An 18,802-nucleotide genomic window follows, 5' to 3' on the forward strand; every position below is an offset into this window, starting at 1 on the left:
TTTGGAAGTAAATTCTATATTTCATAAGAGAAGTCTCGAGATAAAACTATATATATATATTATAACGGAGTCGGTAAAGTGTCTAAATTGGTCTTAGGCCTATTATAATTATTGTAAAACTTGAAAAAAGCCGAAACCCACAACCATGAGAGGTCGTTAAATTTCAGTTTCAGGTCTCATATTAAAAAAGGTTTTAGAAATTTTCATCTGCTTAACCAGCTCTCTTCACCGTAAAATAAAACATCTTCATTTTCGGACTCTATTTCTGTTAGAAAATTCTTAGAAGTTTTGTGTTTCAACGCTTGAAATTTTATACATTTTTCAGTAATAAACACATCGTCACATGGTTCTGATTTTAACGCCTTGCCACAGAGGTTTCGCTTGACAATGTTTCTACTTCTTCTAGCTCATGCTGCCAGTTCGCTATGACATCCAGCCATACTTCTGACGGTATCAGTAGTCACTCCCACTAATATTTCTCAAAAAGTAGAAACATCCTCCATACTGTCTGAAACTTCTTTGAAAAGGTCTTTCCCAGTGGTGGTCCCGCGCACGTTCCTCATTGCAGCGATCCTTTCTGTAATTAAAAAATTACTTTTCATACCGCGAATAAGTATCATGAGTTGAGCGGTTTCAGGAATGTCAACGACAATAGAAACCATTTAGAACTCTACCGCCCTATCGCTTAGTTTTAAATTGAGAACTTTCCAAGAATTCAAAATAACGGTCAAGTTATCTCGCTGAAAACTAAGTTGTTTTTTTCTTACAATAATGTTGTCAAAATATCTTGATTCAGTTCGGTTAAGTTAAGGAGAGTTCGGTTCAGTTCGTAGGCCTATTGATCAGTTTTTAAAGTTCGGGTTCGGTAGGGTCGCAAGTGAGGTTCAGTTCCGGTTCATGTTAGGTTCGTTTTCATCTTCAATCCTACATATAGACTTACTGTAAGCCTACTTTTTTTTCTGATAGATATATATCTAATTGAAGCTATAATATCCCTAATTTATAACTAATAATATATTCTAGTATGCATAACCATCTAAGTACCTTCTGTCTCGAAAGGCAATAAATGCGCACAGATGAAGTATTTGTGTTGATTGCTTCACTATAAACAAAAAAGGAGGGGGAGGGTGCAGAAACTGCCAATTCCGGAACAGCAGACGTGGGCATAGTTCGCTGATTCTGTCTTTAAATATCAGTTGCTAAAAGTAGGCCAAAATGTGGTTGGTTGATGTGATGTCCACATTACACCCTTGTTAACCTTCTGTCTTCAGTCTACATTATCTGAACTATAGAATACCTGAAAGAGGAACTTAACTCCTTCACTCCTAAGTGACGATACCAACGTTGATTTGACCCTATTAAATTAAATTAACTTTTGGTTTTATAAACTTTAATTTGTGATATATAAAAAGAGAAAGCATTATTGTATAATTATATACCCGATATAGCATATTTTGATTACATACAAAAAAAAAAAGTTATTGAAATTTAATCATAACAAGGTAGTAAAACACAAACGAGCAAAATGAATAATTCAATCGAAATGTGGAAAATAATTGCGGAGAGAAAGAGTTAACTTTACGAAGTCTAAAAGAGAAACTTTCTATTTCAAATCTAAGCTTTTAAAACTGTTTAATGACACGTTTACACGTCGCAGTATTTAAGAGGGTGTCTTTCCCTAACATTCCTTTCCAGTAGGTAGTTCCTGACTGTACAAACGTAATATAACAAAGGACATTGTCCCCAGATGGAAGATTAGGTCACAAAGTCCAGTCCAGATTAAAGCCTGACAAATGATAAGTCTTCTCACTTAGAATGCCTCAGCCTACACCTCCAAAGGACGCCAAAGCTTCGATTTATCCTCAAATCCGACGATACTTTGCCATAGCTTCGACAATGTTCACACTGGCCTTGACTTTCGTGGGGCTCAGCTCTGACGTCTGGGTCAAGGTGACTGTTGTGAGTATCAAGACACATTTTGCAACCTAAAGACAAATAACAACTAATATTGAATGGCAGAAATATCGTCTAATAAGAACAAATGGTTAATATGCATGACTAAATGCATGACGCGTAGGACGTAATCATCTTCTTTTTTGAAGTAACGTCTGTATTATATAAGATATGATAAGATAAGATAAATAGATCTATTTAATTTGCGCTGTAGGAGAGAAAGACAGAAAAGGTCTACATCCCTTGCTATAATTTCAAATGTATATTTTTAAGGCATGTGAAGAATCAAGTTCCTTTAATTGTAAAATGCCTTTTAATTGTGAAGTATTTCAACGTAACAAGGCTAACATTATATACAGCACAACTCCACCAGATGACTTCCTTCTTCTTGTTTAGGCTACACTCGTGACTTGCCGCAAGTCCCTTAACTCGCAGGTACCCAACACTTGACCGTGTCTCACGGTTGACCGACCACACATAGTAACCGTGTCCCCACAAGCCATTAGTGCGTTTTATGAAACAGTACGAACATGTTCCTCTCCAACGTTATTTTCACTATTTTTAACAAAGCTTATAGCAACTCACGCTGTCTGTCTGTCTACCTGTCTGTCTGTCTGGTAAAAAGTGTACACGCGATTTCTCTTACGGCCATACTCGGATCAAGTTGAAATTTCGCACAATTATTAATGACATGAATCAATTAAAAAAAAGTAATCAATAAGACACATATTTGCTGGGTTTAGTCCCCCTGAATAATTAACGCTATTTCTCCCTCACGCATTCTCCGATCAAAGTAAAACTTTAAACAATTATTCAAAGATACCAAACAGAATATAAGTTAATGAGCTGATATAAGCTTTGTAAAAATTAAAAGAAAGCGCAAAAAAAAAAAATATTTAATCATAAACAAATCTGTCTGTGCCTTTACCTAAATCGACAAACATGTTTGAGATCTGATCAACGTTTAGCAATTATTTCTCCAAATTTTGTCTAGTCCAGTGCGAGGCCCCCACCAGTTTTAGGCCCTAGGCGTCACCCTTATTTGCCTATGGGTAACGCCCTGATACTACCAATAGTGCTTTAACCCTTCTTTCATCCCAACAGAGTGGAAGCCTTACGGAGACAGAAGGAATATTCCGAAGATGTACGACTGTATGTGTGTTTATTCCCAATCCGACAAGTAAGATGTACATGGGTATTGTGTGTGAGTGTGTGTCTGATGCTTATAGAAGCAATGAAATAAATAAATAAACAACTTTATATTTCAGCATATATCAATATGCTTGAAAACGTGACTGATGATTCCATCCCGTTACAAGTTATTCACATTAGTCCATCTCTCAAGTTTCAATTGGCTTTAATTAATTTCACTTTAAATTAAATATACTTCTTCAACTAGCCATCTTTTGCTGCAGAGCTGTAACCTATTTAGCAGTCTATGCCATGGAAAATTATCGAACTGTTTTTCTCTGCTGTTTCGCATATCCGAGCTCTTTCTAGAAAGCCTGAATAGTATGGAAAAATAGCTTATTGCCACTTTACAGGTTGCGACGTCAGCAGGTATTGGCTCAAACTGCCAATAAGTTGCGACGTCACAAGTCAGTTTTGAGGCCTTCTATAACGATTAGTCTCGGCCATACAGAGTCTTGGTTATTCTGGGTTGTGGTAGAAAGGTCTGTCTGAGCAGCAGGAGGTGAGTTACATTGGGGCAATGAAAGAGAATATGGTTCACAGAATGACAGTTACATAAGTGTCTACAGAGGAGAGTGTATGTGTGTGTGTGTTATTTTTAATTAGATAATTATTTAAAGACGTGTGTCATGTTCTTAATTGCTGAAGAGAACATTGATAATGTCCAATTTGTTTTGTGTGGCCATTTCCTGAAAATAACTCGGCCGGTGCTTCCTGGTGTCCATTGGTTGAGCTATATGATTGCTGGCCAACATGACAGTGTTGTAGTTAACTGATCTTACTGCTTGTTCCAGGGGTGAAGCAGCATTCGATAATCTGAAATAAAATGTATATAAGTTTGTTTTTTTGTGTGTGAGCATCTTTGTTATGGCTGTGATTATCTAGTTTCCTTAAATTCCATTTTTGAAAGACTGTAAGCTACTATTGTACACTCTCCCACAGAATGGCGGACTCTGGTGTGGTACTTATGTTTTCTATTCCTTATCTTGGTACTGATCCTCCTCTTGTTACAGGGGGTGGGGCTTCTCATGGATTTCTTCACAGCCTCGTTTTTCTACGGACTAGGATACGCTTCCTCAGGTGAGACTAGTTCACTGGTGAGACTGTTGGACAGGTGACATTTCTTTATTGTTGGTGAGACCTTTGAACAGGTGACTCTTCTAGACTGTTGAACAGGTGACATTTCTTTATTGTTGGACAGGTGACACTTCTAGACTGTTGGACAGGTGACACTTCTAGACTGTTGTTGATACTGTTGGACAGGTGACACTTTTTAGACTGTTGGGCAGGTAACAATTCTAGACTGTTGGACAAGTGACACTTCTAGACTGTTGGACAGGTGAGATTTTTAAAGACTGTTGGACAGGTGACACTTCTAGACTGTCGGACAGGTGACACTTCTAGACTGTTGGACAGGTGACTCTTCTAGACTGTTGGACAGGTGACACTTCTAGACTGTTGGACAGGTGACTCTTCTAGACTGTTGGACAGGTGACACTTCTAGACTGTTGGACAGGTGACTCTTCTAGACTGTTGGACAGGTGACACTTCTAGACTGTTGGACAGGTGACTCTTCTAGACTGTCGGACAGGTGACACTTCTAGACTGTTGGACAGGTGACACTTTCTAGACTGTTGGGCAGGTAACAATTCTAGACTGTTGGACAGGTGACACTTTTTAGACTGTTGGACAGGTGACACTTTTTAGACTGTTGGGCAGGTAACAATTCTAGACTGTTGGACAGGTGGCACTTCTAGACTGTTGGACAGGTGAGATTTTTAAAGACTGTTGGACAGGTGACACTTCTAGACTGTCGGACAGGTGACACTTCTAGACTGTTGGACAAGTGACACTTCTAGACTGTTGGACAGGTGAGATTTTAAAAGACTGTTGGACAGGTGACACTTCTAGACTGTCGGACAGGTGACACTTCTAGACTGCTGGACAAGTGACACTTCTAGACTGTTGGACAGGTGAGATTTTTAAAGACTGTTGGACAGGTGACACTTCTAGACTGTCGGACAGGTGACACTTCTAGACTGCTGGACAAGTGACACTTCTAGACTGTTGGACAGGTGAGATTTTAAAAGACTGTTGGACAGGTGACACTTCTAGACTGTCGGACTGGTGACACTTCTAGACTGTCGGACAGGTGACACTTCTAGACTGTTGGACAGGTGAGATTTTTAAAGACTGTTGGACAGGTGACACTTCTAGACTGTCGGACAGGTGACACTTCTAGACTGCTGGACAAGTGACACTTCTAGACTGTTGGACAGGTGAGATTTTTAAAGACTGTTGGACAGGTGACACTTCTAGACTGTCGGACAGGTGACACTTCTAGACTGCTGGACAAGTGACACTTCTAGACTGTTGGAGAGACTGTTGGGAAGGTGAAACTGCTAGAATACTGAGACACACAGTCGTTATTGATAATTCAAACGGAATAAATGCATGCTATTTGTACAAAGAAAAAACCCGAGCCAAGCCGGGTAAAATTAAAGCTAGTTTCTGTATTTAACTAAATGTTTTGAAATATTGCCAAAAAGAATAATCTTCATTTACTTAAAACGTTTTAGAATGACGTGTAGAGACAATGTTAAAGATAAGAATCAGATGCTTCATAAATTTTTATAGATATTTAAAATGATTTAATTTTGATGTATTTACATTATGTATATTTTTTAATCTGTGGGCTCACTGGCTTTCTGTAAGTGTTCGCGGGCCGCATAAAACACTCTGGCGGACCGCATGTGGCCCACGGGCCGTATTTAGCCCGCCCCTCAACTAGATGATCATTTAATCTCATCCGTTTGTTCATATGTCACGTTACCGTAAGCCAATGCAATAGGTTCCCTCTACCCATGCGAGGCCGATAGCCGAGCCCACGAGACTGCCTGGTCGTGCGGTTTGCGCGCTGGACTGTCGTTTGGATTTATCGATGGTCCCGGGTTCAAACCCTGCCCGCTCCCATCCCCCGTCGTCCTGTGGGAGGTTTGGACTAGGAAGTAAACTATCTTCAACTCTGAAGGAACATCCGAAACATGTGAAACATTTGACAAACAAACACCATATTCCTATAATTTACCATTGCATTCCATGGGAAGAGTCCATCATCGCCCGTATGACGGGGATCGAAGAAATAGATGCGGGATGGGTAGTAAGCCTTTCTCACACCCTCACCACGTACAAGTACACTTGCTAGAGCAGAACTGTGGAAGCCCACTGGAGGCCCTGTTTGCTCTCTTTTTTGGCCTTTCCGCTTCCCCAGGCGGACGTTTCCACGGAGTCACTACGCTGAGGCGACTGGCGCATTTCCTCCGCGTTTCAATGCTGCTAGTGTAATAGCTTAACATAGTTTTATGGCAGTTCTGTCCTCTTTCTTCGTTCTAGTCTCGTTCTAAGCCGGACACATAACCTGAAGACCAAAAAAATGTGTGCGCTTATCATCCTGCCACATTATCTTTAATATCACCTTTGGGGTCCCCAGTAGGATTATTTACAATAAAATTATCTGCTTAACATTGAGACTGCTTTCATTTACTTACAATAGTGGTGCCTAACCTACGGCCCGTGGGCCATATGCGATCTTTTGAAACATCTGCCCAGAATGTATAATGAAACCGCAGAGTTACTTCAGAGCAGCCGATGAAACCCGTGAGGGAAATGTAAATGGCCCCAAGGCCAAAATCCATTGAGCACCACTGGCTTAAAAGAATTTTTAAAAATGTAATACCTACACACAAACACATTGTAAATCTAGTAGTTGAATAGTGAGATCCTTCATGTCCACAGCATTCATTGGACTGTGTATATTAATTCTATATCCAACCCAAGTCAGGCCCATAGGGAAAGAGGAGTTGATTCACGTTCAGTAAGTGTGATTTGTAAGCTTCCTTTTACACATTAAGATAGTTCTTGAATAGACCTTTATAATTCCTTCTCAAAGGATTATCTTTGTTTGGATTCAAACAATTGCTTATAAAATGATAAGAAATTAATAATAATAATAATAATAATAGTAATAATAATTGACATCGCCTTACTACTGTCTACTAATTAAGAAAAGCTGAAATGGAGATATTGGCTTGGAGATGAAGCGTTTATGGAAGTCTAAAACAACAATATGTCCCATTGTTATATCAACTACCAACCGAGTGGATAATGGCAACTGACGTCACAGATACATTCAGGATTTTTTTTTATATGTGTGTGTGTGTGTGTGTACATAATTAATCTTTATTAAATTTCGACCCTTAATTCTTTCGGAAGACGTTTATTGTGACCTAGAATATGTTCTTTCTAGAGTTAGTAGAAAAATTGTAGACTCCCCGCCCTTGCCAGTAAGGGAGTCTGGCGGAGCCCCGCCACCAAGCACTATTTACGGTATTAAAAGCCAACAAAATGCATATTCGGAGGTATCTACAGTGCTTTATCCTGCTATTAAAAAGTTTTATTTCAAAAGCCTAATGTGCTATTCTTACTGACTTAGATCCTTTCGCGCAGTCCGGCGCATTGGGCGGCAAGCTGTTTCCACAAAAATCTGTCATTGGCAATGTCTGAAGCCTCTTTCCACCTGCTCTAAGGACCTCCATGAAAGTATGGCACCAAGTTGTACTAGGATATCATCGCAACTTTTACTATGCGTAATTCATTTTGTCGGAGAATATGTCCCCCAAACCTCATGCGACGCTCTGTCACATCCTTAGTAAGGGGTCGACATAGGATTTCCTTGATTGAGACCCGATCTCTTTAACTGACTCCTAAAATCCGTCTTAGCCATCTTTGTTGAGCCACATTTAGTGTTATTCAAAGCACTTTATTAATGGAGCCCAACCACTGGTAGAAATGTGTAACTCTCTTGACTACGCTCTTGGAATTAGGTGACTGTAGTTTGCTTTACATTTATATCGGAAAGGGAAGTTTTGTCGTCAAAATAACCTGTTTGGGGAGGGGGATTTAAACTAAAAAATCTAAGGAAATTTTTTTTTTATTCAAAACCCCATTTAGCTACGCTGATAGAATTTGTTGACTGTAGTTTGTTTTAGAATAATATTGGAGAGGTTTTCAACCTCAAATCTCTCTGTAGGGGGGGATTTTAAACTCAAAACCATCTGGAGGGGTTTTAAACTCTGGAGGAGGGGGGGGGGGTTAAACTCAAAACCCCCCATTGGCTTGGTTACGTTCAAAGAAGTTTATTGTGTAATATGCTTTTTTTTAATATTGAAGAGGTATTTTTAAGCATCAAACCCCGCTGAAGGGGGCTTTAAACTCAAAACACCCTTTGGCTATGGTCATTGCATCTTAGTGTGTAATTTGAATTTTTTAATATTGAAGCTTCGAACCCCGCTGAAGGGGGGTTTAAACTCAAACCCCGCTAAAGGGGTTTTAAACATAAAACCGCTTTGGCTACGCTCATAGAATTTTGAGTTTGTAATTTGCTTTTATATTGAAGAGGGTGTTTTATCGTAAATTTCGGAAGGGGTTTTAAAATAAAAATCTTCCTTAGCTGTGCTCTTGGAATTTGGGAATTGTCGTTTGCATTATTTTGGTAGTGGTTTTTAAACTGAAAACCCTGTTGGTTGTGCTAGAGCAAGTGATGGTTTTGTATTAAAATCTCACCTAAAATAAAAAAAAAAAAAAAAAAAAAATATCAGTCACTAATTTCCGACCCCCTCCCCACGCGGGGGGTGGGGATTTCATTTTGGGGGGGGGGTTATCACCAGAAAATTCCTCGGTGAAAACTGATAAAGGGACAAATGTGTATTTTGTTTCTCTTTAACGAAACTCGAACCTTGCGAGTCTTGGACGCTGACTGTGGAATTAGGGAGGAAGATCATAGCAATGGAATTGAGATGCTACAGAAAGATCCTAGATATCACATTCCAAGACCGCATCACAAACAAATAGCTTAGAGACAGTGTTATTACAGCGTTTAGACCCCACGATACTAACTACTGCCAAAAAAAACGCAAACTAAAATTCTATGGCCATATCACAAAGTCTTCAGGCCTCGCAAAGACCTCCCTTCAGGGAAAATATTAGAAAAAAAAAAAAAGAAGAGGCAGACAGAGAAAGCTACAGGAAAACAACATAAAAGACTTGACGGGCCAGCATTGAAAAAGGTTCTAACCAATACAAAAGACAAAAAGGAAAGGAGAAAGATGGTCGACAAAGTAAGGAAGTAAACAAATTGTAGGGGCCTACACATTTTAATTTTGTTAGGTGATCATTATGATTCGTTGTTACTTTGAGAACTATGCTCAGTGAGATTATAAGAAAAATAAAGCATAATTCCTAGCTTTATTACTAATGAAACTATTTTAAAACACATTTATAATTAATAAGCATTTCTCTACTTTTGGAAAGCTTATGTCAACTCCGTCTATCTGGTAAAAAGTTTGTACCATTTATTTCTTCCACACCCGATCTCGGATCAAGATGAAATTTTGCACGATCTGACAAAACAATAAAAATCAATAAAAAAAATTCACCAATTAGTTAAATGACTGCTGGTAATAATTCTTTTTTTTTTGGTATCTCGAACAAGAGAAAGATATTGTACTTGACTGTAAAAGTGGTATACTTTGTAGATAGAAAAGTTTGAAACTAACACTATATATAAATCCTTCTATTTTTATAATCATTTCCCTGGCACAATGGTTAGTGTATTAACTTGAGGAGACTGAGGAGGCTTTAGTCCTCGAGTTCGAATTCAGATCGTTTACCTTTTTTTTTAAATAAATGCAATTAAAAGCGATCACCCAGATACCCCCATCTTTCTACCCCCCCCCCTTTCCAACTGGCCCAAGCAAGCGATAGGATCATGGCGTATTGAGAAAGCTAAACGCATGAAATAGAGCTAAACAAAAACAATTAGTAAAATTTATTGTAATCGCACATTTCCTATTGTTACTGTAGATCTACTACAAATGTAATTACAATGAATGATCCAAACTAATTGATAAAACTACGCTTTTTGTTTTTAAAGTATTTTTGAAAATGTCTTTCTTCTTTCAGGTTAGGCTGGGGTTTTTACTTATACTTTATAGGCATCTGTTCGATGGTCATTCTGTCGGTGCAGTGCTTGGAGATGAGTGGGACCAATTCGTACCCTAGTATGAACATCATGTTGGAATTTTGATGGAGAAATAAAAATTTACGACATTGTGTAATTCTCTTTCTGCCCCAAGCGATGGAGAAATAAAAATTTACGACACTGTTCTACTTGTGTTCATTTTCCAAAGGATGAGGATAATAATAAAAAAAATTTAGGACCATAGCAAGAGAAATCCGAACTATTTGTGTCCGACAGTTTCATACATGTTTTTTTTTTTGGAATTGCTGTTAAAGCTAATCTTTTATTCTATATGGCATGCTTGGTGCGCTATGATCCATGGGCATGTGCTGAGAGAGGTATCTGGTAGGGTTCCATGCTGCCTTTATGCACTCAGCAAACAAATAAAATAGAGTTTCAAGCTCACCCCCACCCCCAGCCACATGTCCCACCAGTGCCATGCAATGTATTAAGCCAGCTCAACCCATTATTTATATGAACCATATTTCTATTTGTTGCCACTATAGAATAAGCTTGAATGTACCGCGCATAGGCATAGGAGTATATGTCTATGTTATAGTTTCGCAAATGTGAATATTTAGTAAGTTACATTTAGTCAACATCCACTTACCTCATCTCAGATATGGAGTTGTTGTGTTTGCTATTGTTTATCTTTTCATTATTGTATAGCATGACATAACGGAACGGACCAGCCTCTCTCTTGATATACTGCTGATAGGGAAAAGTGGAGGGATTTTGTTACGCGAACTGTCACAGCACACCTACGAGGAAAGTCAAGGGACAGATGAGAGAGGGAGACAGAGATAGAGAGAGAGAGAGAAAGAAAGAGAGAGAGACAGAGAGATAACATGAACAATAAAGCAGATGTATAAAATGTATAATTAAATTGTTTTGCTAAAAATGTAGAGAATTAAATTCTAAAAGTGTGTCTGGACTTGGCTGTATGATGTTTTTTTTTTGTGTGTATATCTTTATTTGCTTTGATTTATATTATAAAGGCATAGCAGTAGTAAAAATCCTCGTAAACTTTAACTATCTCTGAACTACGAAACAATGACGTAATAGAAAAAACATATAAAGTATACTTTTTTAAAGAAATAAAGCTTATGTATAGCGTACTTGTATCAATTCGTTTGGATAAGTCATGTAATTAAATGTGTATTATTATCTAGACTAACAATAAAAAAGCATTTATTAGAATAAGGGGAAAGGACCTGAATTCAAATTCGTGGCTAACACGATAACCACTCTGCTAGTGGAGAACCTATGAACATGGAAGATTATCTATTGTTTTTATAGTCTCGTCCTATTTTTCATGTTGTGCTCATCAAGACCAGACGATGGTGTATAAAGGGGACTAATACAGCTTATACAACCACTTCTGTCAAGTACAAAGTCTTTTCCTTGTTTGAGATACCAAACAAAATAATTAATTAACATTAATTAATAAGCTAATTTGATATTTCCTCCATTGATTCTTGTGTTGTCAGGTAAAAAAAAATAATTGTGCCAAATTTCAGCTTGATTCAAGATTGAGTGTGGGAGAAATAAGGTGTAGGCCTACAAACTTTTTACCTGACAGACAGAGTGAGTTGATATGAGCTTTATATAAAAGGCCAATCAGAAATAGGCAAAGTGTCTAAATGTCTAGTTTTATGTAAGACTATAGTGGACTAATTACTATTTCACACCTGCGCTGTGTCGGACACTTATCCCGCATGGGAGACGTCAGCTTGCCAAAGGCGATCTTCTTTGGCGAATCTGAAAGAAGGACGGCGTAACAGAGGTGTCCCCGTACGCGCTATAAAGATCAACTCAGGCGTAGGGGTTATTTCGCTCTCACTGACATATAGGAAAAAAAAAACTGGCAATCAATGGCTCCTGAAATAGTCGGAGAGCTCTCATAAAAGCTGCGGAACACACATTTGATAACCAGAGAATATTGAATTTTAGCGCAGAAGACGAATATAAAACTAAAATTTGACCGCCTGTGGACAAAGGCTTTGTGTGCACGAAATGCGGAAGATATGCAGGTTGCAACTGAGCTTGCGTAGTCATGTGAAACACTGCATATATCTTTGATCTTCGGAATCGAAGACGTTGCGATTATATTTATAGTGACAAAGAGAAGAAGGGAGACAAGCCTTACATTGACTATTCCAACCTATGCTACTAGTCTACTATATGTTTATCATATATTTGACTTGTGTCTGGTATTGTTATATTTTCCCTTTGTTTTATGTACATCAAACTAGACATGACTCACTGCCTTTGGGCCTTTGTGTGAGTGTTACTGATCTAGTAGGTTGGATTTGGGTCTATGTCAAACATGGCGAATGTTCCCATAGACTTACTTACTTAGGTCCTCCCGCGCCGTTCGGCGCATTGGGCTTCAAGCTGTCTCCACAAAGATCTGTCACTGAAGCTTCCTCCCATCTCGTGTCCACTGTTCTGAGGTCCTCCATGAAGGTGTGGCGCCAAGTTATTCGAGGACGTCCCTGTTTGCGCTTTCCTCGTATTGGCCTCCATGTAATCGCAACTCTTTGTATGCGTAGTTCATTTTGTCGGAGAACATGTCCTACAAATCTCATGTGACGCTCTGTCACAACCTTAACATGTTTTTTTATATTTTGCCACGAAAATGAAAGTAGAGTGTGATAATGGGTTTACAATAGACTTATAAAGTATATATAAGTCTATGGGGTTTACCTTTTTAGCCGATACATTGATTGTGAAAACGGGTTTACCCGATTTGTTAAAAAGTTTCGTTGGTTTATACTTTATAGAGATAAATTTAGGTATTTTATTTTTTATTTTTGGGGCCTTTCGGTTGTTGGAGGGACATTAAACATGCACTACGGTCTTCGCTATGATCAAAGTAAATTGTTTTTGACAAGTTTTATCAAGATTGGTCAAACGATTTTGATTTCTATGCCGGACATATGTACATGCATGCATAATATTATAATTATATATTAGAATAACTTGTCGAAGAGTGGGGGCTCTCACGAAGGTACGTCCATTAATAAATATCCAAATAAATATGTCCATTTCGTTCTTGTTTTCTACCGTTCAGATGAAAATAAATATTGTCAAGAAAACACTGGTAAGTTCTTATCAGAGAACAACATAATTATAGAAAGAAAACTTCCCCATCTGATTGCACTAAGTCATTTTCATGCACGAACTGTGTCAAAGTTTGCCTCTTCAGTATTGGTAAATCTAGTCACAGCAAAGTCTGTCCTGATTCAAGAAGAAAACAACACCAGAAATTCATTTGGGCAAACACATTGTCTATCAAAATCAGCTGTTCTCAGCCTTTTTTGTTCCGCGACCCACTAATATAATTTCCAATTAGGCGGCGACCCGCAACCGTAAATTTGTGTGCTCATGATTAAATAAAAAAAAGGGTTATTATTCAGACTTGCATTTATTTAATTTTCTATTGCGTATTCACAATATACGTACTTAAGTGATAATTTGACAAATATGGCGAAGTATGGATAACACTCTTTGATATAGTAAACTACATTGGTACAGAAATAGTGTTAGGACAGTAATTACAAACACGACAATGGTAGTGCGAAGGTTGAGCGTATTTCTGTTCCTCCAGATAAGGAATCTAGTAGCACAATATAATGTTACCTTTTGCATCAAGTCCCCTTCGGAATTTGGACTTAAATAACTAACAAGCTGGAAAACTTGGTTCACAAAGATTTGATCTTGGAAATGGAAGAAGGCGCAGAAGGGATATGAACTATTTTGAATACCGGTTCAAATATATTTTTACAGCACGTTAGTATAGACAAAAAAACTTTCAATGAGGAATAGACAAAAAATCCAAATTTCCTGAGGTCTTAGGCGACCGCGACCCACAGGTTGAGAACCCCTGATCAAGATAGAAGGGGGGCTATATGAGGTACACTACTATTGACAATGACCAACTACCTATTAGGTTACTTATCCACAAAACAGGATGAAGTAACAATAACTAGTGACTAAAAATGTTTAATATGTATGGTTAAAAGTCAACATCTATGAGACAATGTAAGGACCGATCAGACTTGAGAGGGGGTATATACCTTTAACAGATTAAGTTTTATTATTACTATAAAGCTTACTTCAACTCATTCTGTCTGCCTTGTAAAGAAAAATGTGTGCGTTATTCCCCCCCCCCCCCACACCCATTCTCGGATCAAGTAGAATTATTTATTATACTTCACAAAACATGAATCAATTCAAAACTTAAACGAGAAGTCAATGGATTATTAGGGAGCGAGCTAGTTGAGTGGTTAAGCGATTGCCTTCCGAACCTGGGTTCTGGGATAGAATCTCGGTGAAGACTAGAATTTTGAATTTCGGGATTTTTAGGGTGCCCCAGAGTCCACCCAACTCAATGGGTACCTGACTTTAGTTGGGGAAAGTAAAGGCGGTTGATCGTTGTGCTGGCCACATGACACCCTGCTCGTTAACTGTTGGCCACAGAAACAGATGACCTTAACATCGTCTGCCCCATAGCTTGCAAGGTCTGAAATGGGAAACGTTACTTCACTATTTACTATATTAATGGAGCCTAACGACTAGTCTATTTGTTACATATTAAATATTTTATGTCGGGGGAGGGTAATTAAGTCTCTCTCATCTCTCTCCCTCCTTCCTCTAGGCTAAGCCCGTGATTGTAATGCATCTTCGTTTAAAGGAAGTCTCAGAAATACCAATTTTCCCTCGGGGATTTGAACCAGAGATTCTATTCAACAATATATCTCTCTGTGGCATTTTACGTCTCGAGAGACGATCTTTTCCCTTTGCAACTTCTTGTGTGACTAAAGAGGCCAATCCTTGATACACAGCTGCGATCGCAGGTTGGGCATATATAATCACCAGGCGCCGTTGCATTTTCACCCTTCTTTCTGCTTCTGTTGTGTATGACATTCAATATATATATAGTAAAAATATAGGTCTGTGACAAAGACACAATGACGTCATTTTCGTAGCAACCTTTAACCGGAAATTGAAAGCTATTGATTACAAAAAGTGTTTGTGCGGTCAATATGAAAACACTATTCCAATACGTGTACGTAGATTCTCTATCTCTCTGTTTTTCAGTAGAGGCATTTGGAATTAAACTCTAGCTCTAGATTAATTAAACTCTTCGTCTTAGTTCAAATATTATGATCTAATTCTCCTTAGACTGCTATTAGAGACAGATTCAGTGATTCTAGATCTAGAACTAGACAAGGATCTAGACTAATATAAGTTATAGTTATAACTAACTTTTTTTTACTAAGACTAGATCTATCTAGATCTATATAGATCTAGATCATTCTGATTAGATCTAGAATTCTAGATAAATAATAGGTCTATAGTTATATAAACTATCATAAACTAGACATATTAGATCTATATCTAGATCTATAGCAGTGGCGTCAATAGGGTCACACCCGGTGTGATTAGCTCTGGGTGTCACCCCTACCCCTATCATCTTTCTCCAAACATTGTTCAATAAACACTATTTTTGGTTTGATCTTTTTGTTGAACCAATACAGTGAGCCCATAACCTTTTTTTTTTTCATTGATTGTTAAACAAATGTAAAATGATCTCCTTGTCACTGCAACACAACAATCACACAGTGCAATGACAAAAACAACCGCCTGCAATATTCAATAATTATCGCACATTTTTCTATCCAGTATATTAAAATTAGAAACAGACTTAACATCACATAATTAGTCAGCAATTAATCAGGGGGAGCGCTTAAAGCTACCACTGCTGTGTCCGGGACAAAGCCCCCTTGTGCCAAGCGCTTTTCAACATTTCTGAGCTTTAGAAAGTCATTCTCCTTAAATGTAGCTTGTACTATTACTGGAGATAGTATTGGAGAGGCATCAGGTTCCCTCTCAATCCAGCAAGGTAGCCTGGGGAAGCGCAGTTATCTTCGACAAGCTTTTTCTTGTGTTCTGAGCTTCATGAAAGTGTGGCGCCAAGTTATACGAGGACGTCCCTGTTTGCGCTTTCCTCGTATTGGCCTCCATGCCATAGCAATTCTTGGTATGCGTAAATAATTCTGTCGGAGAACATGTCCCGCCCGGTAACAACCCCATTAAGTGGTCAACTCTACGATGTTAAAAACTCTAGTAGCGAATTTCAACCATTCGAGTTGGTACGTTAGTAAATGGTTCCGTTCTGGCATAGAAATGAGGTAGACTATGAAATCGACTTGACGAAGAGATTAAAATGTTTTCTTAAAAAGAATCTTTTAAATCGATCTTATGGCTTAGGCAGAATGGTTCAACTTAGAAGACGAAACGACATCCCTTAAATTAATAATTTAATTTCCCAAAATTTGATAATTATGTCGTTTTTACTTGATTAATACTTAAACATTAATATTAATTACACTGCAAATACAAACGATTTTCATTTAAAAGAAAAACCACCTTTGCATCCCCCTTGTATATAGTTGTAAGCACGTTACGTTTTGGAAATTTGTACCATCAACACAAAATATAATAAGACATAAAAAATATATTCTACATTACTACAGTATATATGTCTATGTATGTTTGGCTATAGATCTTTAGATTTTATTTTTTTGTACGTGACTGCTTTTGCCAAGATATATTTTTTCTTACTTGGGTGTCACCCAAAATGGATGTTTCCCGGTGCGGACTGCACCTCGGCATCTCTAGTGACGACACTGATTCATAGTACTACTATAACTAGATCTAGGATCTACAATAAGAATGAGTTTTATTTTCGGCCTCCACTGTTTCAATTATTTGTAAACCAATCAGAGTCGGCATGAGGAGGGCGCGTGGCCAGCGGCGGGTGTTATATCAGGACCACGAATATTTGTACAAAGGGTTGAAGGTGGAAAAAAAAGATCCTCTTGATCTATCTATCTATCTATCCATTCATCCTTCCGTTTGTCCGTCCGTCTGTCTGTCCGTGCAGTCGATCTCTCCCACGCAGTGCTGTAGTATATGTCACCTACATCTTTCTTTCACACCACGTATACGTCCTCAGCGTACAGCTAAATGAAGCAATGCAATGAACAACAAGGGCACATAACCACAGCACTACTCTCAAAACTATCAGCATGACTTACGTCACCCTTGATGCCAAATTCTTCATCCACGTCTTCATTGGTTTCGCCATCACTTCTCTGATGTTGTCAGCTGTGTTGATTTATGAGGTCAATAGAGGTTTGTGGTGTACTGGTGTTGTAGACAGGTTGGCTGTTCTTGTGTTGCTGTCGTCACTGTCACATATATGACTTCGTGTTCTTTATAGATATTAGGGGATGGGGTGGGTATACGGCTGTGTCAGTTATTGTTTAGAATTAACTAAATGCAAAAATTGATTTTTATAAAGCTTATATCAACTCTATCTTTCTGGTAAAAAGTATTTACAATTAACCTAAATGTGGAAATTGTTTTTTATAAAGCTTATATCAACTCTGTCTGTCTGTCTGTCTGTCTGGTAAAAAGTCAGTGTAGAGTTATTTCTCCAACACCTAATCTCGGATCAAAATTTGCATAATTATTTCTTTTACATGCCAACACAAAAAAAAAAAAAAAAAAAAGTTAGTTAATTAACTATCGGTAATTAATACTTTTTTTTTGATATCTCGAACAAGGGAAAGAAGTTTTACTTGACTGATGAGGTGGTATAAGTTGAATAAGTCTCCTTTATTTTTTGTAAAAAGAAAAGTTTGTAGATAACAATAGAACCCATTCCCAGTGGTTACATTGGCTTGAGGAGGCTGAGGAGGCCTTAGCCATCGAGTTCGAATTCAGTTCGATCAATTTTTTAAAATAAATACATTTAAAAAGTGATCACCCAGATACCCCCTTCTTTCTCCTCTCCGTCCCTTTCCAACTTGTCCAGACAAGTTATAGCGTTATAGCATAATGAGACAAGCTAACAGCATAAAATTGCGCTAAATAAAAAAATAGGTAAAAGTAATCATACAGATTTATTCTTGTTAATCTAAAGTTAATTACATGACTGATCCGAATCGATAAAAGTTTCGTTTTTGTTATTTCAAAGTAGTTTTTTTTTGCTTGTTTTAATGGATTGGTTATAAGTAGCAGTTTCGGTTATATTGATATGTACACAAACAAATCAACTTTGCCAGTGTGGCTTGTAAATGGTGGTGTGGTGATTATTGGTTTATATAGTTCGTCCATCGTGGTTCGATGATAACCACTTTTGTCATCCAGGGGGCTGAGGGCTTTGCAATGGGATTTTGTGCCTCTACATGTGTCAGGTGAGACTTATGTGAGCCCGGAATGTTCAACTGCAAAATGGGCAGGTTATTCCAGCTGGAGCTAGTGTCATTGGCCTTGTTTTTTGTTCTCTGGCGCTTTTCTTCACCCTGCGTTGTTCTCTTTTCCTGAGCAACTTGTGCGCCAGTTTTCACAGGTGACTTGGTCAACGCTGAAGGCTTTCAGAGAAGCTTTGAGGGTGTCCGTAAAGCGTTTTCCTTGTCCACCTTGTGAGCGCTTTCCTTCCCTTAATTGGCCGTACAGGAGTTGTTTAGGGATGCGGTATACTGAAAAGCTTAGAGATTTGCA

The 18,802-nt window shown here is 38.2% G+C and overlaps 2 protein-coding genes across 4 annotated transcripts in view; both read left to right on the forward strand.

Annotated features, from left to right (window-relative positions):
* Positions 1 to 1,815: 1,815 nt before the first annotated feature.
* Positions 1,816 to 11,150, forward strand: LOC129922649 (uncharacterized). Its single transcript, XM_056009322.1, has 5 exons — positions 1,816 to 1,959; positions 3,058 to 3,133; positions 4,087 to 4,224; positions 6,940 to 7,018; positions 10,165 to 11,150. Exons 1-5 carry the CDS (start codon positions 1,816 to 1,818, stop codon positions 10,286 to 10,288), a joined length of 561 nt encoding a protein of 186 aa, XP_055865297.1. The 3' UTR covers positions 10,289 to 11,150.
* A 4,049-nt stretch (positions 11,151 to 15,199) lies between these two features.
* The window catches only part of LOC106070628 (uncharacterized), a 35,240-nt gene continuing 31,637 nt past the window's right edge, over positions 15,200 to 18,802 (forward strand). The window contains exons 1-2 of one of the 3 annotated variants that reach the window (XM_056010968.1): positions 15,200 to 15,296; positions 17,250 to 17,428. In XM_056010968.1, coding sequence (XP_055866943.1) covers positions 17,323 to 17,428 — 106 coding nt within the window. In that variant the 5' untranslated portion in view covers positions 15,200 to 15,296; positions 17,250 to 17,322. Of the gene's footprint in view, positions 15,297 to 17,249; positions 17,429 to 18,802 lie in introns of those variants that run through there. The other 2 variants (XM_056010970.1, XM_056010969.1) reach the window with 2 other exon arrangements.

This window comes from Biomphalaria glabrata, chromosome 14 (genome assembly GCF_947242115.1).
Source record: "Biomphalaria glabrata chromosome 14, xgBioGlab47.1, whole genome shotgun sequence".
In the NCBI taxonomy this organism is placed as follows: Eukaryota; Metazoa; Mollusca; class Gastropoda; family Planorbidae; genus Biomphalaria; species Biomphalaria glabrata.

Coding starts and splice junctions, on each gene's coding strand:
- LOC129922649 (XM_056009322.1), top strand. CDS start 1,816: ATGCCTCAGCCTACACCTCCAAAGGACGCCAAAGCTTCGATTTATCCT. Junction 4,225..6,939: donor ACTAGGATACGCTTCCTCAG/GTGAGACTAGTT, acceptor TCATGTCCACAG/CATTCATTGGACTGTGTATA. Junction 7,019..10,164: donor GAGGAGTTGATTCACGTTCA/GTAAGTGTGATT, acceptor TTCTTCTTTCAG/GTTAGGCTGGGGTTTTTACT.